General features: G+C 56.4%; 2 protein-coding genes across 2 annotated transcripts in view; both read right to left on the bottom strand.

Moving 5' to 3' along the window:
• Nucleotides 1–15,396: 15,396 nt before the first annotated feature.
• Nucleotides 15,397–21,637, bottom strand: HS3ST6 (heparan sulfate-glucosamine 3-sulfotransferase 6; the record flags this gene model as incomplete). The annotated part of the gene is made up of 2 exons (XM_082671445.1): nt 15,397–16,106; nt 21,225–21,637. 2 exons carry the CDS (start codon nt 21,635–21,637, stop codon nt 15,491–15,493), a joined length of 1,029 nt encoding a protein of 342 aa, XP_082527571.1. The 3' UTR covers nt 15,397–15,490.
• Nucleotides 16,013–25,663, bottom strand: part of MSRB1 (methionine sulfoxide reductase B1) — a 27,634-nt gene continuing 17,983 nt past the window's right edge. The window contains exon 4 of the mRNA XM_082670131.1: nt 16,013–16,106. Within this exon, the coding sequence (XP_082526257.1) occupies nt 16,099–16,106 (8 nt within the window). The 3' untranslated portion in view covers nt 16,013–16,098. The remainder of the gene's footprint in view (nt 16,107–25,663) is intronic.

The following is a 25,663-nucleotide window of genomic DNA, read 5'->3' as shown; positions in this document are numbered from 1 at the left end:
AAGATTAGTGCACAGGGGGGAAGACAGGCATGAATTCCTTCCCTGCAGACAACTCCATCCCTCCTGCATTTGCACCATGACAGAGTATGAGAGGGAGGGGTGCTCGAGCCACCCTCGTTCTCCTGGCTTCCCTCAGCTGGGACAGGGGACACACCAACAAATCATACCAGGATGTGAATGCAGGAGGGGGCAGAGGCGAATTCCAATCCAGGGCCTGTCAGCTGTGCCACCACCCCTACTCCCCACCAGCCACCGCCCCGTCTTACTCCTGCAAAGTCCAGCTCCCAACTCCCCCTGGAGGCCTCTGCCACCCTGATCCGGCAGCACCCCTTTGGGCCCCCACACCCCGTCAGCATCCTGAGAGGTTAAGGGTTTGGGCTCTGGGGCAGACCGATCTGGGCTGAAGTTTTGGTTGGGGCTTTTCTCAGCTGTGTGAGCTTCAGTGAGTCACTTGGCCCCTCAGAGTCTCAGTAAAATGGGAACAATGGTTACACCCACCTCACGAAGCCATTTAAGGCTGCAGAGAGACAATCCACGCATGCCAAGGGAGTGATGGGCATGCAGTAAAAATCCAGTAACTGGAATTCCCTGGTGGCACAGTGATTAAGAATCCGCCTGCCAGTGCAGGGAACACTGGTTCAAGCCCTGGTCTGGGAAGATCCCGCATGCCGCAGAGCAACTGAGCCCATGTGCCACAACTACTGAGCCTGCGTTCTAGAGCCCACGAGCCACAACTACTGAGCCCATGTGCCACAACTACTGAAGCCCGCGCGCCTAGAGCCTGGGCTCTGCAACAAAGAGAAGCCACCGCAATGAAGAGTAGCCCCCACTTGCCACAACTAGAGAAAGCCCACACCAAGCAATGAAGACCCAACACAGCCAAAAATAAATAAATTTATAAAAAAAAAATCCAGTAACCAGCAGCTACAGTTACACCTGTGTCACCAGTACCACAGTGCCAGTCATCACACTGTCAGCCTCACCAGGTGTCTTCCCTGAGTTTCAGGCTGGCAGGAGGCAAACCAGCCCGGCCAGGGAAGCTGGAGTCAACCTTTCCCTGGAGGAGAGAGGAGGGGGCCAGAGGGCAGGCACAGGGAAGGTGGTCGTCAAGGCGTGGACAGACACCAAGACAGAGAGCTGGGCTTCCAACAGCCCCACGAGAGTCTCCCTTTCCTTAGGGCTCCCTTGCAACAGCAGCACTTGGGAGGAAGTTCAGCCCAGGGGGCTGCTCTGAGGGTCCCTGCCCACAGAGCCACAGAGAGGGGGCTTCTGACAGTGACTGCGTTGCCGACCTGCAGCTGTGCCCCTGAGGCCTTATTCTCCAGGGCTTCCTGCCCCACAGCCTTTTCTTCCCTCATTTCAGGAAGGAAACACAGGCTAGAGGTCCACAGGGCATCTACTGAGCCAGCGTCCACGGAGCACTGTCCAGGGGGCCGGGCCCACACGGAGACGGGATGAGACACAGCTCTGCCCTCGAGGACTTACCTTCTGTCAGAACGAGGCACCCAGGTCTCAAAGGCTGTAGGTGAGGGGCCATGACTGAGGCACGTGACCAGGCCTTAACAAGGAGGGGGCGGGGGCAGGGGGTTGGGAGATTCTGGGGGCAGTGAGGCAGCAGCCCCAGCCCAGCATTAGAATCACCTGACAGCTTGTTACACAGAAACCCATGGCCCCGTGGACCTGCTGAATCCCAGAGTGTGGAGGGGCCTGAGATCCCCAGGTGTGTGTGAGGTAGCCAGACTTGGAGAGACTGGGAGATCTAGCCTGACAGCAGCAGGGGACTTGGCCCCCCCAAGGGAGAATGCCCGGTAGGTGGATTCAGGGCCAGCCGAGGGCAGTGAGGTCACTGCTCCCCCCAGACACCAGCCTCTGACAGCTTATCTTGTGCCTCAGAGTCCCCGAGCAAAGGTCAATCCTGGGGTCATTGCTTTGGGGGTCTGTGGTCATCAGAGTGATGGTCCCCCAATGTGTCCACGTCCTAATCCCTAGAACCTGTAAATATGTACCTTACATAGCAAAACAAACTCTGCAGATGAGACTAAGTTAAGGATTTGGGAGAGATCATCCTGGATTAGCCTGGTGGGCAAATGTCATCACAAGAGTCTTTAAAGTGGGGAATCTAGGGCTTCCCTGGTGGCGCAGTGATTGAGAGTCCGCCTGCCAATGCAGGGGACACAGGTTCGTGCCCTGGTCTGGGAAGATCCCACATGCCGCGGAGCGGCTGGGCCCATGAGCCATGGCCGCTGAGCCTGCGCGTCCGGAGCCTGTGCTCCACAACAGGAGAGGACACAACAGTAAGAGGCCCGCATACTGCAAAAAAAAAAAAAAAAGTGGGGACTTTGGGAATTCCTTGGCTGTCCAGTGGTTAAGACTCCAAGCTTCTACTGTAGGGGGCGTGGGTTTGATCCCTGGTCAGGAAACTAAGATCCCACATGCCGTGTGGCACAGCCTAAAAAAAGAAAAAAAAAATTTTTTTTAAGTGAGGACCTTTTCCTGGCTGCAGTTGGAGAGATGTAACCATGCAAGAAAGCTCAGAAAGATCTGAGGCATGAAAAGGACTCGGCCCACTGTTTCTGCCTTTGAAGATGGAGGAAGGGCCAGGAGGCGAGGAATGCAGGTGCCTCCAGAAGCTGGGAATGGCCCTCAGCTGACAGCCAGCGTGGAAATGGGAACCTCAGTCCTACAACCACAAGGAACTGAACTCTGCCAATAGTCTGAGCAGGAAACAGACTCTCCCCTGGATCCTCCAGAAGGAATGCTGCCCTGCCCACCCCATGATTTTACTGGTGAGACCCATGTTGGACTTCTGACTTCCAGAATCATAAGATAACACATTTCTGGGACTTCTCTGGTGGCACAGTGGTTGAGAATCCGCCTGCCAATGCAGTGGACACAGGTTTGATCCCTGGTCCGGGAAGATCCCACATCCCGCAGAGCAATTAAGCCTTCGTGCTACAACTACTGAAGCCCACGCACCTAGAGCCCGTGCTCCGCAACAAGTGAAGCCTCTACAGTGAGAAGCCTGCGTACCGCAACAAAGAATAGCCCCCACTCGCCACAACTAAAAAAAGCCCACGCACAGCAGCTAAGACCCAATGCAGCCAAAAATAAATAAATTAATTAATTTTTTAAAAACCACATTTCTGTTGCTTTAAGACACAAGTGTTACACAACTTTGTAAATCAATTATACGTCGATATAATTTTTTTTAAAAAGCACAAGTGTGTGGTGATTCGCTAAGGCAGCAATCGGAAGTGAATACTAGGTCCTTCTTGCAATGTCACCAAGCTGCTTCAAGTTGGGAGGCCAAACACCATGTCTCTCTCCCCCATTCAGGACACGTGTTTACTGAGGCCCCACTGTGTCCCCCCAACCCAGGCAGACAGCCCCCACCAAGGCCATCCCACTTCCAGGACCCACGCAAGAGAAGGGAAGTGCCAACTGTTTTTCTCCACCCCTGTGCTACTTTCCTGGGGCTGCAGTAACAAAGGACCTCAGACTGGGTGTCTTCAAAGGAGAGATTTGTTCTCTCACAGGTGATGAGCCCAGAAGTCTGAAATCAAGTTGTCGGCAGGGCTGGGCTCCCTCTGGAGGCTGTGGTCAGGGGTGGGGGGATCCTTCCTAACTCTTCCAGCTTCTGGTGTTGCTGGGCATGCTTGGTGTTTCTTGGCCTCACTCTTATCTCTGCCCTGTCATCACATGGCCATCCTTTCTGTGTGTCTCTCTGTGCCCTCACCACTTAAAAGGACACCAGTCAAACGAATGGACACCCAGCGGGGAAAGCTGGGGAGGGAGGGAATGAATTGGGAGATTGAGATTGACATATATATATACACTAATATGTATAAAATAGATAACTAATAAGAACCTGCAGTATAGCACAGGGAACTCCACTTCGTTGTACAGTAGAAACTAACACAACATTGTAAAACAACTATATCCCAATAAAAAATAAATAAATAATTTATATTGATTATTTTTATCACTAACTAATAAAAGTACACACACACACGCACACACACACACAGAAAGGACACCACTCATTGGGTTTAGGGCCCACCCTGACCCAGGATGCTCTCATATCAAGATCCTTAACTAATTGCATCTGCAAAAATCCTATTTCCAAATAAGCTCAAGTCACAGGTTCTGGCTGGACATGAATTTTGGGGGGGATGCTATTCAACCCACCAGAGACCCCTTGGGCAGGTAAACTCCTGTGGCCTCACTTCCTGTCTGCTGAGGCAGGAGCCTCCTGAGAAAAGTCTCAGTTTCCCACTCCTCTCATGTTCAGGGCTCTGAGGGGTCCCTCGGAGAACCTTGGGCCCTGAAGAGTGAGTTCTGCCCGAATCACGCCAAGCGTGTCACAGGACTAGAAATGTCCCCAGAAAAGTTCCTGGTGGCAGCACATACCCTTAACACAACCCCTCCTAACTGCTGCCTGGAGAGGACACAGACTGTTCCCATCACTGTCCACCAGCTCCAGCTTGATGCTGCCGTAGGAAGGAGCCCAGGACGTTGTCATCAGGTTTGGGATTTTTTAGCCCTGGCGTTCCTCCCTTTCCTTGACCTATCCTCCAGACCAGAGGCTCTGCGGGGTGGATGGGGACTTTGGAAGGACTACGCACATCTTCCCCATGACCCAAGGACCTGTGTCTCAAAGCATCTGTGTTTACAGCAGGACAGGGACTAAATGTTTGTTTCTGGCAGGACTTAATATTGAGCTTATGATACTTAATAAAAACCAGACTGTACCCCACAGGGTCTCATCCAGAGTGGCGCCAGGCTTCCCAGTACTTCGGGGGAGGCGTGGTGGGGTAAGTGACCTGGTGCGGGGGGCTGCCCACCCATGAGCACCCACAGGCAGAAACCACTGGTAGAAAACAAACCACTGTCCCGAAGCTTCCAGACTCTCCTCCACACACACCTCATCATCCAGAAAGTGAGTGCGGCATGAACCCTATCTGAGCCCTGCTCCTCTCTTCCAGGACATTCTTCCTGGCTGGCCCACCTTGTTGTGTTTGTTTTCTATGCAGACCAACAAATGACCACAAATTTAGCAACTTAGTTTCTGTGAGTGGGGAATCAGGCACAGCTTAGCTCAGGGTCAGCCAGGATGGGAGGGGGGTCTCTTCTGAGGTCCGGGGACCCCTCCCAAGCTCCATGGTTGTTGGCAGGATTCATTTCCTTGCATTTGTAAGACAGAGGTCCCTGTTTTCTCACTGGCTGTTGGCCAGGACCCTCAAAATTCATGTTGAAATCCTAACCTCCCCAGGTGATGGTATTAGGAGGTGGAGCTTTTGGGGTGATTAGGTCATGAGCGTGTAGCCTCATGAATGGGATTAGTGCCCTTATAAGAAGATACACTAGTGCTTGCTTTCTCCCTCTGCTCTCCACCACATGAGGACACCTAAGAAAACAACCAACTGCAAGCCAGGAAGCAGGCCCCACTAGACAGCAGATCTGTCAACACCTTGATCTTGGACTTCCAGCATCCAGAAAGTTGAGAAATAAATGTTCATTGTTTAAGTCACCCAGCCTGGGGTATTTATTGTAGCAGCCCATGCTAAGACACTCCCTTTTTTAAAATTTCTCATTGAGGTGAAATTCACATAACATAAAAGTAACCATTTTAAAGTGAACAATTCAGTGGCGTTTCGTGTATTCACAATATTGTGCAGCCATGACCTCATCTGGTTCCACAACGTGTTTATCACCCAGATAAACCCCTGTAAGAGCCCACCTGATTAGGTCAGGCCCACCCAGAATGCTCTTCTTTACGATGAACTCAAAGTCAACCGATTAGCAAGTAATGACATCCATCAGGTTCACTCTTAGGGGGAGGGGATTTTACAGGGTGTGTACACCAAGGACTGGAGATGTTCAGGGCCATCTCAGAATTCTGCCTACCATGCCTGTCCACCAAGGACCAGCCCTGAGGGGCTGCTTCCTCTCCCCGCTCTGAGCTAGCATCCACTTGAACCACTCACACCACAACACCAGCGATGACGGCCTGAGCCTCGGGCAGACGAATCTGGGTGTGTGTGCTCTGCCACCTCCTGATAACTCATATCCCTTCTCAGCATCGGTTTACTCATCTGTAAAATGGGGGTAATGACACAGCTACCTGGTAAATAAAACAGCATTGATTGAGCATCTGCCTGATGCCAGCCCTGCACTAAGTACTTTCAATACATTCTTCTGTGCAAACCTCACAACCGCCAATTCCTGGTACAGAGTGAGTGCCCAGGAAATGCTAGCGGTCATTATTACACTGGCGTCTGCCTCCTTTCCTTCTTTCCCATTCTTTCTAATCCCCCAACTTCTGGGCTCTTTCTGAGCCCCCATGAGGCTGGGAGCTCCCTAGGGATAAAGGGAATCCCGGATTTGTTTCTCCTCCTTCCTCCAGGCCTTTCCTGGGATTCTGTGCCCCAGAGATGCTCTCTCTTAGCCTGCGGGCGTCTCCCCACTTCACACCTGACAGGACCAGCCAGTGATGAAGGCATTAAACACCCCTGTGCCCCCCACTCCCCACCAGAGTCCAGACAGTGAGACCAGGGGTCAGACAGTTTCTGGATGCTTCTCCCCCCAAAATCGGTGTGGTTGGCGGAGGGGTCCACCTGCTCCACAGCCGCTCCCTCTTCCTTCTCCTCACGTGGGAGACAAGCTTCCCTGCGGCGGTCAGAGCATTCTTCATCTCCAGATTTGCTCTCCATCAGGTATTCCATCCTCCCTCATGGCAGGTGGAAGGGAGTGATAGGATCTGACCTGCGGGTGGCTGCGGGTCGGTCAGCTCTTCCCCCCGCGCTCGGGGCAGCTCAGAAGGCCTGAGAGTGAGACTCAGGAGAACGAGATCTCTGATTGTTCTCCACTGCCTGACTGCGGGCCCCGCTCTCCCCTCAGTCAGAACCCTCGTGTATGAAATCCTCCTGGCAACAGTTTTGCATTAACTATCTTGGTTGATTGGCTGTTTTGGTACAGCTCTTCCAGAAAAAAGCACAGACAATGTGGCTCAGATTAAGCAGTATAAAGGGAATTCCTCAGCCTCAAAGCCCGGAGCTTGGCTCTGAGCAGGAGGAGGGTCCCCAGCCTCTTGTCTGATGTCCCTGGCAACTTGGGCAGTTCCCATGCTGGTGGTCAAGTTAGAGAAGTCTCATCGTTTCTGAAAGGTGGGGCCGAACGTCTCAGGGCAGCAGGCTCTCGGGCAGCGACATCGCCCAAGGTCGGTGGTCTGCAGTACTTACTTGCCTGGAGGGTATCCTTGGCTTTCATGGGCCACCGTCCATCACGTCTGCCTGGGAACCACCATGGACATTGGCCTCAGTGAGCCAGGCCTTCAGGGCATTCCCGGCCAGGCCCTACCCTCAGCTGTCAGGATATACAGCCCTGGCGCCCTTGTCCAGAGGGTGGGTCCCTGCCTCCAGACCCCAGCACACTGGCCGGCCTCCAGGGAGAGGCCTAGGCCAGCATGCCCACCTTCAACCCCACCCAGGGTTTTGAGCAAATCTCTTCTCCCCAGGCCAGCTTGCCTGGCACAGACTGTGTTCCCAGACACACCACCCTTGCCCTGGCAGCAGACCAAAAGCCTCCAAGGGGAGCAGGGTGGGGTGGGGTGGGATGGGCCGTGAGAGGCTGCTGTACCTGGCCAGTGGACACTGTGTCTCAGACACATGCCCAGCCCAAGGCCCCAGCAGCCCAGGACCCAGAATGTCCCAGAGCACAGTTTATGTCAAAGACAAAACCCCAGTATGATGTGACTTCCCTGGCGGTCCAGTGGATAAGACGCCGCTCTTCCAGCTTCCACTGCAGGGGGCGTGGGTTTGATCCCTGGCTGGGGAACTAAGACCCCACATGCCGCACAGCCAAAAAAAAAAAACAAAACAGTATGAGGGCTGTGGTCCAGGGTTTAGCAAGGGGCCAGGGCTGCAAAGGAACAGCTCTGGCACAAAGGACACAGGGCTGGTGTTCTGACTGTGTTTTCTTAGATTCTGTGCTTATCTATTTCACATCATTAATCTCAGGGCCAACCTACCAGCCACAGCTGTTTACATCTGCCTTGGCTCCAGAGCCCAAACCCCCCACCTCATCCAGCCCCCCACCACCACACCAATATTGCCCCACCTAAGTCACCCAAGCCAGGGACCAGACAAAGACAGACAGCCCCTATGCTGGAACTATTCAAACTAACCCATCTTAGGCTGTCCACCCTGCCCTGCCTTTCCCTCGAAAGCCCTTGGAAGCCCCAGCAAAGGCTCTGGTCTCAGCTTCTCTGGCTTCTTTCTGCCTCCTGGCCAAAACTGGTGCTTCCCCATGTGGCCCTACATGGCGTGGCATGCCCCTTCTCTTCAGAAATGTAAGTAATAAAAATATTCTTTTATGGGACTTCCCTGGAGGTCCAGTGGTTAAGACTCTGCATTTCCACTGCAGTGGTCACAAGTTTGATCCCTGGTCAGGAAACTAAAGATACTCTATGCCAGTGTGGCGCAGCCAAAAAAAATAAAAATAAAAGTTCTTTTAATGGCATTGGCCTCTCTGTGTCGTCACTCAGTCACCTCCATAAATTAAAATCCCAAGGGCATATTTTGAGACAGTTCGCTCACAGTCTGGATCTCTGGACATAATTGCAGGTCCTGGATGTTCACAACCAGGCAAAAGTCATAAGAAAGAATAATCTGTAGGCAGTTTCTGGAGCAGCCAAAGTTGGGGAGAAACCTCTTACCTTCAGAAACACCAAGGACCCCGGAGTTCCAGTGGTTCCTGAGACTCTAGGGAACCGCGCGTGCCCATGAGGCCCAGACGCACCACCTCCAGTGTGTTAGGCCAGGGGTGGTGGGGGCTGCTTCTCCACCCAACACCAGCCCTCTCATCCCCAGTTCTCGCACAAGAAGCCCCAAGACCCTCTTCCCAGAACCTGGAAACCCTCCACCTGACAGCCTTGCTCAGAGCCCACTCTTCCAGGTGGCCCTGGACCCACAAGTCCTTCGGTGGTCCCCTGAGCCCACAGAGCAATTAAACAACCTGGTGTGTGGTTTTCAATCCACCTCCTGTGATACTGGGTTGGTGTGAGTCCATCCCCTGAACTGGATTCTCCACCAGTGAGGCCTGCACATGGTGGCCCCTCAGTGGCACTGTTCCCCAGGTTCAGGCCCAAGGAGCCTAAGTCCCACTTCTCCCTCTCCCCACAGGGGCTGTGTGACCCAAGTGGTCTCGTTCACCTCTGAGATGTCAGGACCCTCCCTACATCTTGGATGGGGGCAGAGCAGACAGGAGGGACGGGAGGGTGACAGTGGGCAATCTGGCCAGCACTCCCCTCTGGCCAGTCCCAGCCTGGGCCAGAGTGGTCAGATTTGCCCAAGGAAGTCCTTTAGGACCCAACCCTGTCAATCTTGGGGGATCCTTGGTGGGTACGTGTCCCATTCCTTGTTGCTAGCAAGGCCAGAGCCCGGCCAGGGCACAAAGCGTTGCCCTGTTCTATGTCTTTCTTTAAGATAACATAGTCATTTCTTTCTCTCTGATGTAAAAGTCTCCACTTCTGGCCGAGATAGAGTAACAGGGGCTGGATTTACCCTTCTGCCTAAAACAAGTGAAAAACAGGACAAAACCTACAAAACTGTGGTTTTCAGACATTGGACAGCGGGCAGCACAGGACAGTGTTGCTGAGAGACAGGAAACAAGGAGGTGAGTCTCACAGTCACCCCCTGGGGCAGGGAGGGTAACCGAGGCAGCCAGGCAACTCCCCAGGAAGAAGAGCCAGACTGAGCCTGCAGGAGACCAGGAGGCTAGAATCTGCAGGAGAAGAGAAAGCCACAAACAGAGCGAGCCCAGAGACCTGTGGAGGGCCCCCCCCAACGTCGGCTGAGGGCTGAGGGGCACAGGTATGGGACACGTGGCTGGGAACAGGGCATGCTCCCAACAGCAGAGCCAGCTCTGTGCGAAAGTTTCCCTTCAGCCCTCTTGTGGAAGAAGGCTCACTTTCCACCCCTGAACCGTGTCTCACTTAACTTCCACCCTGTTCCGTCTGTGGTCTGCATTCCCTAATGATTCCTTTATTTCCTTGGAAAACTAAGAAATATCTCCCACAACCTTCTCTCTCTGGCCCATCCCTGTACTGCTGAGTTTTCTATCAAGTCCTTTTTTAAAAAAATGGAGGTGAAATTCACATAACAAAATAAACGGTTTTACAGTGGACGGTTCAGCGGCTTTTCGTACATTCACAGGGTTGTGCAGCCACCACCTCTACCTGGTTCCACAACATTTCCATCCCCCAAAAGAGAACCCTGTGCTCATTAAGTGCTCACCCCCAGCACCCCTGACCCCGAGCCCTTGGAAACCACTGATCTGTCTCTATGGATTTGCTATTCTGGAAAGTTTGCATACATGGAATCATACAACATGTGACCTTTTGTGTCTGTCTTCTTTCAATCAGCGTTTTTTTCAAGGTGCTAATGTTATAATGTATCACTACTTCGTCCCTTTTTATGGCTGAATAGTATTCCATTGTATGGATGGACCAGAGTCTGCTTTTTCCTTCACTCATTGACGAACACAAGTTGATTCCACCCTTTGCCTCTTGAGAATACTGCTGCCATTAGCAGTGATGTACAAATTTTTACTTGCACACTTGTTTTTAATACTTCTGGGTGTATACACGGAGGGCTTGTTTTATAGTCACAGTTTTCTTAACCAGCCCTCCATCACCTGACCTCTGCCTGTCTGCCTCCCAACTCGAGGCACCTGCTGCACCCTCCCCCTGTGCTTTTCCTGTTACTTTGGAAGGTGATCCTTCTCCTCAGGGAGCATAAGGTGGACATGCAGGAAAGAGAGAAAAAGCGAGTTCAGAACTGGAGAGCCCCAGGGAGGAGCACAAAGAGCTCCAGGCCACCGGAGTGGGGGCTTCCTGCAGGAGAGGGAGGCCCTGGCTATGGCCATGCCTGGGACCAATGGTTCCCAGTGGCCCAAAGGGTGTCCCCAGGGGAAAAGTGGATGAAAAGGATTCTTTGGGTCCCAAGGCCACCCCTGACTCACTCCCCATCCCCCCTCCCTCCCCATCTTTCCACCTCATTCCCCACCTCCTACCCCCAACCCTCCCACCTTCAACCTACTCCCCACTCCCTACCCCTATGGACCCCCCCATCCCCCACCTGGCCTTTGATTCCAAGGAGGGAGTCCTCAGGAGTCAGCACTTGCCAATTTAAGAGGAAACTTCTAGAAAGAGAGAGTCCCACAAAAATGAGCCACAGGGCTCATGGTGTGAGCAAATCCCCAGGGCCCCACTGCACAGCTCCCGGGGCACAGATGGAATCCAGAGTCCCAATGGCTGCCGTGGCCACCAGAGGAAAGCATGGAGGTCTGCACGCTGTCCCTGGCTGTCCTGGAGGCGGTGCAGAGGAACCTGTTCAGTCACCACAGTCCAGCAGCTGCTTGATGGGAACAAGGGACCCCGGTGTGCTGGTGAGTTGGGGGGGGTGTGGCTCAGGCCTAGGAAGCCAGGAAAGAGGTGGGGAGCTCCCAAGAGATTCAGCTCATTGGAAGGCGAAGCTGGCTTTCCCTCCACGCATCACTCAAGCCCTCTCACTGTGGCCTGGCACCCTCCTGGGAACAGGACAGTCTAAATCTGTGAAGGGTCTCTGGATCTGGCTGGAGGGACAGGTCCCAGATGTGTCCACCCTGGGCCTCACAGGGACCAGCCATGGGGACCAGGAGGATCAGGTCTTTCCCCAAAGCACCCCTTATCCTGGGACAAAGCGGGTTCACTGGTGCTGCCCGAGGGTTCCCCCAAGATCCAGACTTCACTCCAGAGCCCATCTCCCTTCCCACACCTGGCCCTGCCCTGCAGCCACTCTTGGGAGCCTGAAAGGGGAGCAAGCAGGGTCAGTCTGCCAGGCCCTTCCAGCCCTGCCTGCTCTGACCACAGGAAGGCTGGCCCAGCCCTGGGAAGAGGGGCCGCCACTGAGGACAGGATTCAGCAGGTCGGTGGCCACAGCTGTGTTCTGAGAATCCCCAGGCTGGTGGGGCCTCCCCCGGGGGAGGGAAGGAGCCAGGCTCCGCGGATGGCAGGAGGAGGACGATCAAGCTACCGGGACTTTCTGGGGCTCCTCCCCAATCTAGAATGAAGATGCACAATAGCAAAGTATCTTGGAGCCAGTGGGAAGGGTGGATCCGGGTCCGATGCCTCCCCTGTCTCCAGCCTGATACAGGGGCCACTCGGGCCCTCAGGGTCTGCTCAAGGTCTCCAGTGCCTGTGTGTGCAACGCTCAGAGTAGAGGACACTGTCCTCACCCTGCTGGACCCCAACCCATACCAACCATGGCTAGAAGGTCTGGAGCTGGGAAAGGACCCCCAAGTTAGAAGCAGCCACCTCCCCAGATGTCTGCAAGCCCCCTCCCAGACACCCAGGGCTGTGAAGAGTTCCCAGCCCCACCCACCCCATCCCAGTCTGTCTGCCCCTTCTCCACTGGGAGGAATAGGAAGAGGGTAATTGGATCAGCATTGCTCACTCCATCTGGAACATTCCACAATGGAAAACCGACTGAACAGCTGGAGAAGCAATTTAGGGATTTTAATTAAAGGCAGTGACTCTCCCATGGAGCCCCACCTCCAGGCACAGCCAGGAGGACCCCCACATCTGCCCTCAGTGTGTTCTGAGACCCAGCTGGGCACCTGGCGCTGGGCATTGGCTCTTAGGCCCAGTTTCCCCTGGGAGGGGGGGTGAACAGAACAAGCCAGTTCACTCTTTCTCCTTGCTGGTTCCAGAGTCTGCCTTCTGAGTTGAGCATGGCCCTCAAACCAGACAAACTAGTGCCCCCCGACCCCACAGCTCTACATCCAAGAAACTTCAGGAAGGGAGAAGTGGGTCATGGTGGCAGGCTCGGGAAAGGAACTCTAAGTCCCTCTAGGGAGGAAATGAGCCAGAGGGAGAGTATAGCTTCCGGTTCTAAGGCTGCCTCCCTCTCAATCTTCACCATCTGCAGGGAAAGGCATTCCCGGCAGAGGGAACTGCATATGCAAAGGCTATGAAGTAAGAAAGACCATGGCAGGTGGAAGGAGCTGATGGGGCAGAAGCTTAGAAGCGAGAGGAGCACACAGGCTAGGGGGCGGGGGGGGGGGCATGCCTCAGAGGGCCTGAACAGCTGCAGTCAGACATCTGGTCTTCATTCTAGAAGCAAAGGGGGTGGGGGAGAAGGTTGGAGTGTTTTGTTTTGTTTTGTTTTCAAAGAATGAATAAATTGCCTTCTTCATTTTTAAAAAAATAAATTTATTTATTTATTTTTGGCTGCATTGGGTCTTCGTTGCTGCGTGTGGGCTTTCTCTAGTTGCGGTGAGCAGGGGCTACTCTTAGCTGCGGTGCGAGAGCTTCTCATTGCAGTGGCTTCTCTTTGTTGCAGAGCACGGGCTCTAGGCGTGCGGGCTTCAGTAGTTGTGGTTCGCGGGCTCTACAGCGCAGGCTCAGTAGTTGTGGCGCATGGACTTAGTTGCTCCGCGGCATGTGGGATCTTCCCAGCCCAGGGCTCTAACCCGTGTCCCCTGCACTGGCAGGCAGATTCCTAACCACTGTGCCACCAGGGAAGCCCCATTGGAGTGTTTTAAAATAATGGGGACTGGTTTACTCTGCAGACACCCCTGTGGCTGCCGTGTGTGCAGCGAGCTCATCGCCAGAGAACAAAAGAGGTGACCTGAAGCCATCCGCTCATGAGATGGTGAAAGTTTGGACACGGTTATGTCCGGGAAGAAGAAGAAACACGTAGGGACCAGGCTGAGAACAAGGCCAGAGATCAGGGGCTGTCCTGCCTCCCCTCCTGTCCCTGCCATCCAGGACAGGCTGCCATTCCATCCCTAAGTGTGTCCCCGGTCCAGGGAGTGGGGACAGAGCTGCCAAGGCCAGTGCTCGCCACCCAGCGGGATTCCGAAGCGGAGCATGACCCCTCCTCACCATCGTTACTGCAGATTGTGCCAGCCTTCCCCCACACCCACATCAGAGGTCCGCAGCAGGGAGGAGGCTGTGGGTACGTCTCCTCGACATCTGCCCACATCTGCCACCACATTCCCACCAGCCCTGCCCCTGGCCTGGCCCATCTGATACAGACCTAAGGCCTGGGGAGCAGGGGTCACGGCCAGGTCCTGCAAGGGCCCAGGGCATGCCAGGCCTGGGCCTAAGGGGCCCTGGAGGTCATTGTCAGGGCATCTGGTGGGCATCTGGCAGACAGCACTGTGGCCAGGAGCCGGTGACAGTCATTACTGAGAGGCCCTGCATTTCTGGGGGGAGATGGATGGACAGGGCACCCCAGCCTGCCTGAGTCTGGCCTAACTTGGTTAAGAGCTGAGCTGGCAGCTGGGCTGCAGCTGGGTGTTCATTCTTGCCCATCCCCAGGGGAGGAAGCTGAATAAACACCACAAAAGTGGGGCATGGAGGGCCTGGGGGAGTGGGCGTGCCCTGCAGTCTGGTGGGTGGGGCCTGTGGTGGGCAGTGCCTGGGTAGGTGACGCATGGTTGTGCAGGGAGCTCCTTGGAGGCTGTTAGAAGAAACACGCTGGGACTTCCCTAGTGGTGCAGTGGATAAGAATCCACCTGCCAATGCAGGGGACACGGGTTCGATCCCTGGGCCAGGAAGATCCCACATGCTGCGGAGCAACTAAGCCCATGCGCCACAACTACTGAGCCTGTGCTGTAGAGCCCATGAGCCACAACTACTGACCATTCGTGCCTAGAGCCTGTGCTCCACAACAAGAGAAGCCACCACAATGAGAAGGCCATGCACCGCAACGAAGAGTAGCCCCCGCTTGATGCAACTTGAGAAAGCCCGCACGCGACAACGAAGACCCAACTCAGTCAAATAATTAACTAATTAATTAATTAAAAAAAAAAAAAAGAAACATCCTGCACACGGGAGTCACCTCATATCCACTGTCCAGAGATTCCACCAGGTTTCCAGGAGGGAGTGTTCAGTGGGCACACGTACACAGAATTAGCTGAGGTCACGGGTGCAGCCTGAAGAACCGGACAGACACAGCTTTAATCCTGCCCCACCACTCAAGCAACCTGGGCCCTCAGTTTCCCCATTTGGAATATGGGACAACCCAGCTTGGCATCCCAGGGCTGAGAAGAGAGCCTGAGGGTGGTCTCCAGAGTCACCAGGGCTGAGCTGTATGTCACTGAGCAGGCCCCAAACCTCTCTGAGCCTAAGTTGCTCACTTGTGACAGGTGGCCAAGTTCACTGCCCACCTCGAGGGATAGACAAGGATTGGGTTTTTAACCACTCCCAGCATGAACAGTGCCCAGTAATGTTAGCTGGTAGGATTATCATCCCCGCAGGAGGTGGCACCTCCAACCCCACCCTCCAACCCTCAAGGGCACGTAGAAGAACACAGATCCAAACTTTATTTTGTAAATATTTCTCTCTGCCCAGCCCTGTGTACAGGGCCTGCTCCGGCTGGGTGACAGGCATAAATTAAGGTCACTGAGCGTCCCCAGGCAGGGCGTGGGTTCCCCAGCCCCATTAGTCCCAGCCGAAGTCCTGGCCGGTCATTTGGTAGAACTTGCGATTAAAGGGTCGGTAGAAGGCCCGCAGGCGCTGGACCATGGCCTCAGGCACACGCGGGTGGGGCCGGCCCTTGGACTTGCCCAGGCAGCGGGGACGGCCGCTGCCCTGGGCCTTCTTGAGGCAGGGGAAGCCCTTGGTGGCGTTGAAGTAGAAGTGCTTGTCTGTGACGACCCGCTTGAGACCCAAGAAGTCCTGCACGTGGCCCAGCTCCCCAGCTGGGTCGCTGACCAGGCGCTCGCCACTAACAAAGAGGAAGCGGGACAGCGGGAAGTAACGCAGCCAGTTGTCCAGGTGCTGGGCGTACAGGCCGATGCGCACGGCACTCCAGGCCGTGTCCACGGGGCCCAGGCCTCGGCGGAAGGCCAGGGTGCCGAAGCTGGGCAGGCCCGGTGTCTTGGAGAGCATCTGCGCATAGTCAGAGATGGCCCGGGTCACGGGGTTCCGCACAACCACGATTAGCTTCGTGGCCGGGGACATGCCGTGGATGCGGCGTGGGGCCTCCCGGGTCACAAAATAGCTGGGGGTCTTCTCCATGGTGATCTGCCCATCCAGGGTGCGGGGCATCAGGCTCCTGTGGGAAGGTGGGTGGAGAGGGGGGCATGAGCAGGTGCTGGTCCTCCTCCAGTCCTCCCATGCTAGACCAGCCCCCAGGGGCCTGAGACTAACCTCCCCTTCCTCCAGGGAAGCCCCATACCTACAAGACAGGCGAGCCTCCCCATTTCCCCTTCCCCACCAGGCCCACCCATCCTAAGTGTCTGGGTGGGCAGCCTGGGGTGTGGGCCATGAGGGCGCCCAGCCTCAGCACAGGCTCACAGTAGGGGCCCATCCTCCAAGGCTATCCACACCCCTCCCAGAGCTTGACTGCACCCCAACCTTGACACTGCTGTGCCTCTCACCCCAGACCCAGCACTCCCCAGACTTGCCACCCACAAGGCTCCACCCACCATCCCCACCCCCACAGGCCCCTGCACTGTAATTACCCCAGTCACACTTTCATTAAGTGGCTGATGGTGTCCCCTGAATTAGGCCATTAGTTACTGACAAGTGTCCCCCAAAATGGGCAGCTGCCCCTCCTATCCCTCCCCTGCATGGCGTCTCCTGCCTTTGGTGGCAGCCCTGCTAATTCTCCCCGACCTGGGCCCCCCAGAATGCTGAAAGCCACAGCGCAGCCCAGGACACTGGAGAGGTCATTGAGGCAGCCTGAGGATCTGTCTCAAGACCCCAGCTGCCTGGGTTGCCCAGACCCGGCTTGGAACCCATGGTGCAAGGCTGCAGCTGCAGCATTTCCGAGCAATCCTCTCATTCTGACCAGGGGTGGGGGTTGGGGGGTGGAGGAACCTTGGAACCATCCCAAGGTTCCGGGGGAGTCGGCTGGTGACAGACCCCTGACAACCCCAAATCTGGGGAAGCCCATCCTAGCACTCCACCCAGGCAGTCCAGGGACCCTGGGTAGCATCCTGAGGCCACCCTGCCAGCCAGGTAGAACAGGGTGGGGAGGGGCAGGGTGCAGCAGCAGGGCCAGCTGAGCAAACAGCTCCAAGGGAGGGCTGGGAACTAGGTCAACAGAGGCAGAGGCTATCAGGCTCTGTGCTAGGGACGGGGTGGGGGGTGTCTCTGTCCCCCATCTCTGAAGGAGCTGCCCCCAATCCCACTGACAGCCCTCAGGACTGGCCCCAGCCAGGAGGGTGACACACAGGACAAAATTCAGGTTTCATCCAGCCTAGTGACCCCCAGACACGAGCTTCTGAGAGACGGTCTCCTCTTCCTGCTCAGGCCAGGTGGACACCCAGGTGTACAGGCACACGAGTTGGCATGCTCAGCTTGGAGGGTGCTGATGTCGGGACTGGAGAACGTGCACACATGAGTCCCAGGCATGCCGCCGGCTCCCCTGACACCACCCTCTTGGCTCGGGGGAGTGGGGTGGGCTGCAGGGTCTGCCGGCTGTGGGAGCTGCCCCTCCCCTCAAACTAAGGCCCTGGGCAGAGCTGGTCTACAGAAGTCATGGGAGACAATTCTGCTCCCGCCATGTCCCAGGAGTGATCTGGGACTCCTTCCACCCCACTCACTGCCCCACTTGAGGCTCAGAGATGGAGTAGGAAGTGTTGGGATGGATGCTGGCTGCAGCTGCTGGGAGGCGGTGTTGGCTTGGCTTCTGCTCCCAGGAATCCAGGTGGGAATTGCACCCAGCCCTCCCTGTGAATAAGTTCAAAGAGAACTTGGGTGGGAACAAGGCCAAGGGCTGAGGTTCAGGACTGCAGCCTGGGGTAGCCAGCTCAGGGAACCCCCCTTCCCACAAGAGGGAGGACAAAAGAAGGTGGATCTCCCCGCACTGGACCTCGATGCTGAGACCCACAGACATAAGCCAGTGCCGACAGACGTCATCAGAAGTCACCGCCCTCCCTTCATCACCCTCCTGAGGGAGGGAACCAGCCCTGACTGCTCTGGGACCCTCCTCACCGACCTCTGACACCCCCTTCCCATCCCTTTCCTCCCCCAGGTGCCCAGTGACCCCAGGAGCACCCTCTTTCCTTCTCCAGGCTGGGCTCACCTGGTTCTGAGTATCCCCACCCCTTCCCGCCTGCCTGGGGGGAGGGGCTGCAAGGAAGCGGACAAAAATTAGAGGGACCTTAGCACCCACTGCTATTTTCTCTCCAAGGAAGTCAGAAGAGAGGAAGTCAGGGAGGTGCCCACAGCCCCACCGTGGAAGGGGGATGGGAACGGGGATGGGGGAGGCTGACTTTCCAGGCCCACTCTTGCCACAAACCAGCTTTGAGATCTGAGATCTTTGGGATCAATTACTCAACCTCCCCAGGCCTCAGAAGCCTGTCCCCAGCCAGCCAGGCACAGAGGAGCGGGGCATGGGGGCTTCTTGGGGGTGGGAGAGACTGGGGAGAGGATGAGAGGACCAGGACTCTGACCCCCACACGGCAAACATCTGACAAGTTGCTCTGTGGACACTCCCTCCCTGCTCATCTGGTCTGCATTTCCCTGCGGCTTCCATCCAGCCCCAGGCAACTCTCCCTCCTCTGTCTCAGCCCCACCCCCACCCCCCTATCCTGCACCTCGCCTGGGCCTCATCCAGCGGGGCCTGGGACTCAGCAGAAACCAGCTATGGTTCCTGTCTGGAACAACACGGTACCAGGAGCCAAGGGGGTGGCCCTACCTGTATCCCTCCTGGTCTCTGTGCTTTTCCAAAATACTAAGGTCAAAGTACAGCCCCCACCTGCCCCCAGACAGGGCGCCCCCTTCTGAACTGAGACCTGGGGGTGTTTGTCTGTGTGACCCCAGCACCTGCCAAACAGAAGGTGCTCAATGAGTCAGTGACTAGATGAACAAATGCTGTGTGAGCTTGGGGACACTTGGGGGTCACGGTCCCCAAGAAGGAGGATCCTCAAGAGCCTGAGGGATGAGCTGAGGCCCAGGGAGGGGGACTGGTTTGGCCAAGGTCAACTTTGAGCAGCCCAGCACCCCTGCCAAGGCCAAGGAAAGGGCCAGAGTCACTGCCTGGTCACAGCCCAGTGGGAACAGGTGTCCCAGAAAGTCAACTGGGGGCACTGGCCACTGCTCCTCTTCTCACCGTCCCACACCCCCACCAAGAACAGGCTCTGGAGGCTGGGCCCAGGGTCCTGAGAGCAGACAAGGCCACCAGACCCTCCCTGCCCGGGGGCTGGGCATCCTCTTTGCAGCTGGGGAAACAGGCAGGGGTGGGCATTTTCAGAGGTTCACTGCACACTCACGGCTGGTTGGAAGGACAGTCAGGTTCAGAGGCACAGGTGCCTGTGAGCAACACCATGCCCACGTGCACACACATCAGCGCACAGCCTCGTCCCTTGGAAGGCACGTGGACACACGCACTCCAGAAGCTCAGCCCTGCACCAGCCAGTGAAGGGTCAGCACTAGCCAGCCCCGAGGGACAGCTCCAGATTAAAGGGGCGGAAGCCACGGACCTGACCCTCTGCCTCCTCTGCAGCACCCCTCCCCCCAGTGTGGTGGCTGGGCCGAGGAAGGAGAAAGTCTCCTCTACCAGACTTAAACAGGCTGCTGAATCATCCCACTCCCATCTCCGGCCTCAGGGACACCAATGTCCCAAGAGCCCCTCCCCTGTGCTGAGGATCTGACCCCGAACCTGGGTCCAGCTGGCTTCCTCTGAGGCCCCTCAGGCTCCCCAGACCAGTCCCCCAGAGCTGAAGCATGTGCCCAGGGAGGGCCTGGATAGGCTCTCAGGATCCCTGGCTGTTTGGGAGCCTTTTTAGGTCTAAACCCAATTCTAGACTCTCCTGCAGCCCCTCATTAGCCCAGCTTATGGGGTCAGTAGTGAGCTCTGAAATTTGTACTATGGTTAACAGTGTGTCCTTCCCCTTCTCCATCCTCCTCCTTTCCCCCTCCTCTTCTTCCTCTGCACAGAAGTGAGGAATTAGGGATGCTTTCAGATGCTGAAGCACTGTCAGAGTGGGGTAGTGGTTTCTCCCTGAGTGTTGAGAATGCAGGGATTCAGACAGTCAGGTCCAGGGATGGACTCACCTCCCCCGTCACCACACAACTTCCCTAGACCTCTGACAGCAGCAACCCTTCAGAGTTCATGAGCCAGAACCCCCTGTTCTCATTGGGAACCCTCCAAACCCATAAGTAATTCTGATGCAAAAAAGCAAAGATAACAAGGGTGGGGGCAGGGTGGAATCTGGGTACAGAAAAACTGGTAAACCTGGAGGTAAAAAGTCTCAGTTCTGCCACTCCCAACTCACCACTAATTCACCAGGTGACCTTGGGCAGGGTCTTCTCTGGCCCTTAGGGGCTTGGCCCAAGCTTGGGGATGAGGCTGGTGCTGTGGGGAGTGGGGTGACTCACCCTCCATCTGTAAGCTCTCATTTCCCCGAAGGAAGGGATAGAGCGCTGAGGCAGGCTTGTGCCCGACTGACAGAGGCAGAGGGCTGGGCCTCACACTCAACCTTCGGTGCTAACCTCGGCAGGGAGGGGCTGGTGTTTGACCAGCCACCAGGACAGGTTACTTCAGCTGCAGCTGGGTGCTCCCCCACATTCCACCACACCCCCCAAGGCCATACTGGGTGGGAGTCAGGGCAGCTACAGAGCCCCATGACATGAGGCTGGGGTCCCAATTCCCATCCCTGGGCATTGACTCAAAGGCATCCTCCTCCTTTCTAAAGATCAGACTTTCTCCAGACACCCAGGACTATGGAGAAGGATTCCTCTCTCCAGGATCAGGGGTCTTAGGTGTGGGGAATGGGTTGACAGATACTTTCTAGGAGGCTGCAGGGAACCCGGAGACTCTTTCTTAAGGTAACTGACCAGAGTTCAGACACGTTCCCCTCAGTGATGCAGGGGAGAGGGCCAACTGAGCATGAAGCATTTCTAAAGCACCTCAGACCCCACAGGCTCCAAACTACTTCTCGCTGGAATCGCACTCTAGCCCCGAACCAGGGCTTTCCCTGGAGTTTTCAAAGTTTCTGGGAGTCCGTGGCCAGTGACCGACCCTCTTTTCCATAAAACCTGCTGCAGGAGGGCCGCGTCCTCCCGGCCAAGCCTCAGCCCCCACGCAGGCTGGTCTCAGCCCCTGAAGATGCCTGGAGTCCTCGCCCCGCGGGGTCCCCAGTGAGACCCCTGGGGCACACCACGCGGTTTCCCGGAAGGCACCCGCCAGGAAGCCGATGGGGCGGACGGGACGAGCGCTCACCGGTACCAGGCGAGGCCGCGCTCGTAGCACCTGTCGAAGAAGTGGGGCTCCGAGCCGAGCGCGCGGACGTCGGGGTGCAGCCGCAGAAACTCCAGCAGGGCGCGCGTGCCGCCCTTCTTCACGCCCACGATAAGCGCCTGCGGGAAGCGCCGGCGGCCCGAGCCACTGGCCACCGGCAGGCCGGACGTTCCGGGGCTGCGGGCTGCGCGGGGCGGCTCGACGGGCGCGGGGGCTGGCACGGGGATGCGGCCGGCCGGCAGGCAGCGTCCGGGGAGAGCGCAAAGGCAGTAGGCTCCGAGCACCAGAGCGGCGAACAGCAGAGGCGCACGGGGCGCCCGAAGCGTGGCCCCAGGCCCGCACCCGGCTCCCTGGCTGTCTCCTGCCCCGCCGCCCAGGCCGCCGCTACCTGCCATGGGGCCACACCGCTCCCAGGCCTGGGAGCGGGGGCTGCAGGAGGGCGCACATCCCCGCCCGCGCCGCGCTCAGTCCGCTTGCGCCCGGCTTCTGCTCTGCGCCCCACTGCCCAGTCTTCTGGGAGCCGGGAGGGACCAGTGCTAGGGCGGGCTGCCCCGCCCAGCCCAGAGGCCCCGCCCCGCTTGAACCACTGCTCCACCCGGGACTCGCCGGCACCTACGGGCGCCGCGGCGCGACTCCGAGCCTCAGTGACTAGCCGGACGCGCCCGCTCGGAGACCCCAGGCCCCAGCCCGCTCAGGATGCGGCGGCGGCAGATTGGGACGCAGGACGGTGACAGGACTGAGCTGCTGGCCAAAAGAACCGCTCTTAGAGGGCCGATCGCTGCCCCTCCCTGACGAGGGCAACGCGGCAGGTGCGCGGGAGGAACAAGCGGGCCAAGAAGTCGCGTGCACCTGGCCCTAGTGAGCAGAGGGGTTCCGGGAAGGTGGAGGGAAGTCTGCGGCGGGAATGGGGCGCATCTTGCTGATAGTTGGCTTGCCATTGCCATGCGTCAGGGTCACGGGCAGGGCGGTTGAAGAGGACTAGCCAAGTTGATTCCCATTTTAAAGTCTGGGAGACAGGCTCAGGGAGGACAGGCGTCTTTCCCAAGGGCCCAGTGAAATTCAGACCTCAGTCTTCTGACCCTTTTTACCATGTCACACGGTCTGTCTGTGCAGCCTAGTCCACCTGGTGTTGCCCTGGGATGTCAGTGACCCATCTCTGGCACTGGCAAAGCGGCTCCTATTGGAGATGTGAAGGATTCAGGAGACCTGTGCTGGGGAAACTAGAAGGAGGAGCCGGGGTCCTGTCCTAGGAGCTTCCTCTGAGGGGCAGGGAGACTCAGGGGCCACTCCCAGTAATGAGACCTGCTGGGCGCTGGACACTCTGCGGGAGTTTTACACACCCCCAGGCTCACTGAACCCCCAGCCCAGCACAAAGAAGGCAGAGGAGAGCTGGCTGGGAGAAGGTGAGCACAGCCCCAGGTAGAGACAGAATGGAACCCATGTCCTGCCTTTGCCTCTACCCCAGGCTTCCTGGCCTCAGGGTTGGTGCAGGTGGGCATGGGCTCCCCGAAGAGGCCAGCCTTCCTCCAGCCAATGCCCAGAGACTACTGCCCTGGCTTCTGCTGGTTAATGGGCTGTTCCTGAGCCTAATGGTATCTGGATCTAAGGGCAACCTGGAGCACTTCCCCAGGGCAGGGGCCTCCATGACCCACCCAGAGGTAGCCTTGGCCGGAAGAGGGCTCTGCAGAGCCAGTGGGGTGAAGACCACTGACCAGGCCCTCAGCCCAGTTCCCAGACGCCATGCCTGCATCTGCTTGTCAGGGCATGACTCAGCCAGGAGCCCTGTCTGTGGGGTGTTGGCACAGCGCTGTCTGGGGTACATGCCGGCACATGCAGGGTCACAGGAAGTTCTTCTTCTGGTCTAGCTTAAAACGGGATTTGTTCCAGACAGTCTGGTTCTCCTTAGAGCCACCCACTCCACCTGCAGCACCCACCCAGAGCCTCAGCAGCCACCACTCAGGGCTCCAAATTCCAGCTTTAAAACCTGATGGCCCCTCTATCTCCCTGCCCAGCACAGGCACTGGCTAGGCACCCCCTAGCCTTTGCTCATGATGTTCTCCCTGCTGGGAATGCCTTTTCCTTAGTCCCGCCCCCCACCACACACACACACACACACACACACACACACACACACACACACACACTCACACACACACAGATACACCTTGAGGACTTTCCAGGAAGAACTTACCAAGAACAGCAGGACACCAAACATGCTGGGGGTGGGGGAGTGAGGTCCAGGGACAAGAGTCAGCTTGGTGTTTGGCATCTGATCCCCTCTCTCCACCCACCATCTTGTTCTCAGGTGAGGGGTGGGTGCAAATCTAAGGACATCCAGGATGGCAGCCTTGGGAAGTTTGTTCACCAGCGTACCTCACAGAGCCTGGTACCTGATAGGCACTCAATAGAGACAAGCCAGTGGAAGGATGGGAGTGGAGAGAGAGGCTGAAGAAGGCTTTCTAGAGTAGGTGATTGTCAGGCAAGGAGCAGGACAGCATCCCAGTCGGCTGGGGAAAGGCCCAGCAGCAGAGAGCATAGTGATGGGATGGGGGTGGTGAGGAGGAGGAATGGGGTAGAGCCGAGGCTCATCCCTGGGGAGTGGGTCCCAGCCTCATCTTTCTCTAGCACATGGCCTCAGGCTCCTACCAGCCTAAACCTCTGGTCCCTAAAATAGAAACCTGACTCTGAAGGAAGAGCTTCATTGAAATGCAATTCCCATAACATGCAATTCGGCCATTTAGTTTCTCAAATTCAATGGTTTTCAGTATATCCACAGTGTTGTACAACCATCACAATAAATTTCAGAACACATTCATCACCCCAAAGAGAAATCCCATACCCGTTAGAAGTCACTCCCTGTTCTCCCCCACCCAGCCCCTGGCAACCACTAAGCTACTTTCTGTCTCTGTGAATTTGTCTCTTCTCCACATTTCATATAAGTGGAATCATACATTATGTGGCCTTTAGCAACTGGCTTCTTTCACTCAGCATAGTGTGTTCAAGGATCATGTATGTTGTAGTGTGTGTGTGTCAATGCTCCATTCCTTTTTAGGGCTGAATAGTATTCCACTGTATGGATGGATCACATTCTGTTTATCTATTCATCAGTCAATGGACACTTCAGTTTTATCCACCTTTTGGTTATTGAGAATCATGCTGCTGTGAATGTTGATTTACAAGTTCTTTTGTGGACATATGTTTCATTTCTCTTGGGTATATACCTAGGAGTGGAATTGCTGGGTAGACAGTAACTACATTTAGCCTTTTATGAAGAGTCCTTTTGAAGGTTAAATCTGGGAATTTCAGAATCTACATCTCCATGATCCTCACCCCCAGAGCTGCTGCCTTCCCTCCTCCCCAGGATGTCTGAGTTGCTCCTCCACTCTGCCTCTGCCCTGCTTTGCCATCAGAGTCCAACCCCAGCTCCCCGCTGTGTGATCTAGGGACAGTGAATCCCCCTCTCTGAGCCACAAGGTGAAAAGTCACTTTGGGGCCCCAAAAGAGACCAGGCCATGGGGGCACAGGGTGGGTGGCTGTCCCTGTGCCCTGAGAGGGTGGCTCAACTCCTGCCCTGTCTGGTCGCACCTCCTATCAAGAGAAAACAGGTGTCAGCCAGGCACTTCTGCCCAGCCTGATCTCCCCTGGGGCCCCTCGGCTTTGAGGGCTCCACATGGCCCAATTTCAATTCCCCTTTCACCTTGTCTGGACCCCCATGCAGGATGGCCAGGCAGAGGTTCCTCCTTAGGCCAGCCATCAGACAAGCAAATAAGTCAGGTTTGATGTGGCGGCCAGGCAGGAACAGGGAGAATGTGGGAGAGGAGATGGGCTGAGCTGCACAGGCTGCTGGGTCACATACACATCATCTCTGGGGGAGATGACAAGGGGGGCCAGAGCAGAGGGGATCAGAGAGGGCAGGTCTAGAAAGGGAGTCCTGAGGAGCAAGGTCATGGTGGGAGGAAGGCCCAGCCTGGCCTCACAAATGCATGACCCAGCTACCCAGCTATGTCTGTGTCTCCTTCACAGACTCTAATTATTTCCCTGTGGGTGATTTTGATCCCCATCTATCTCCTCCACCTACCCATGAGCTCTGCAAGGGCAGGGATGGGGTCAGTCTTGAGCCCTGCTGTGGCTCCATGCCTAAGCATGGTGAGTGCTTATGAATGTTTGTTGAGTGACTGAGTAACTGACTCTGTGTGTATGTCTGAGAGAGTCTAGGTGTGGACCCCTCTCCCACGCCCCTCTCCGTCTCCTTCCCAGCCTGTCCCCTCCGCAGAGTGGGCACTCCCAGCCTAGGCCCCCACAGCATCGCAGGGTGTGCAAGCAGCTGCCCCACTCTGGAAAATGATTAATAACACCGTGCAGTCCCTCCCTTTGTGGGGGACAGCTGGGGGAGATTTCACACATTCGGGCCTTCCAGAAAC

Source organism: Grampus griseus, assembly GCF_964374135.1.
Source record: "Grampus griseus genome assembly, chromosome: 14".
Taxonomy (NCBI): domain Eukaryota; kingdom Metazoa; phylum Chordata; class Mammalia; order Artiodactyla; family Delphinidae; genus Grampus; species Grampus griseus.
Note: the sequence above shows the minus strand (reverse complement) of the source record. Positions and strands in the feature narration are given on the sequence as shown.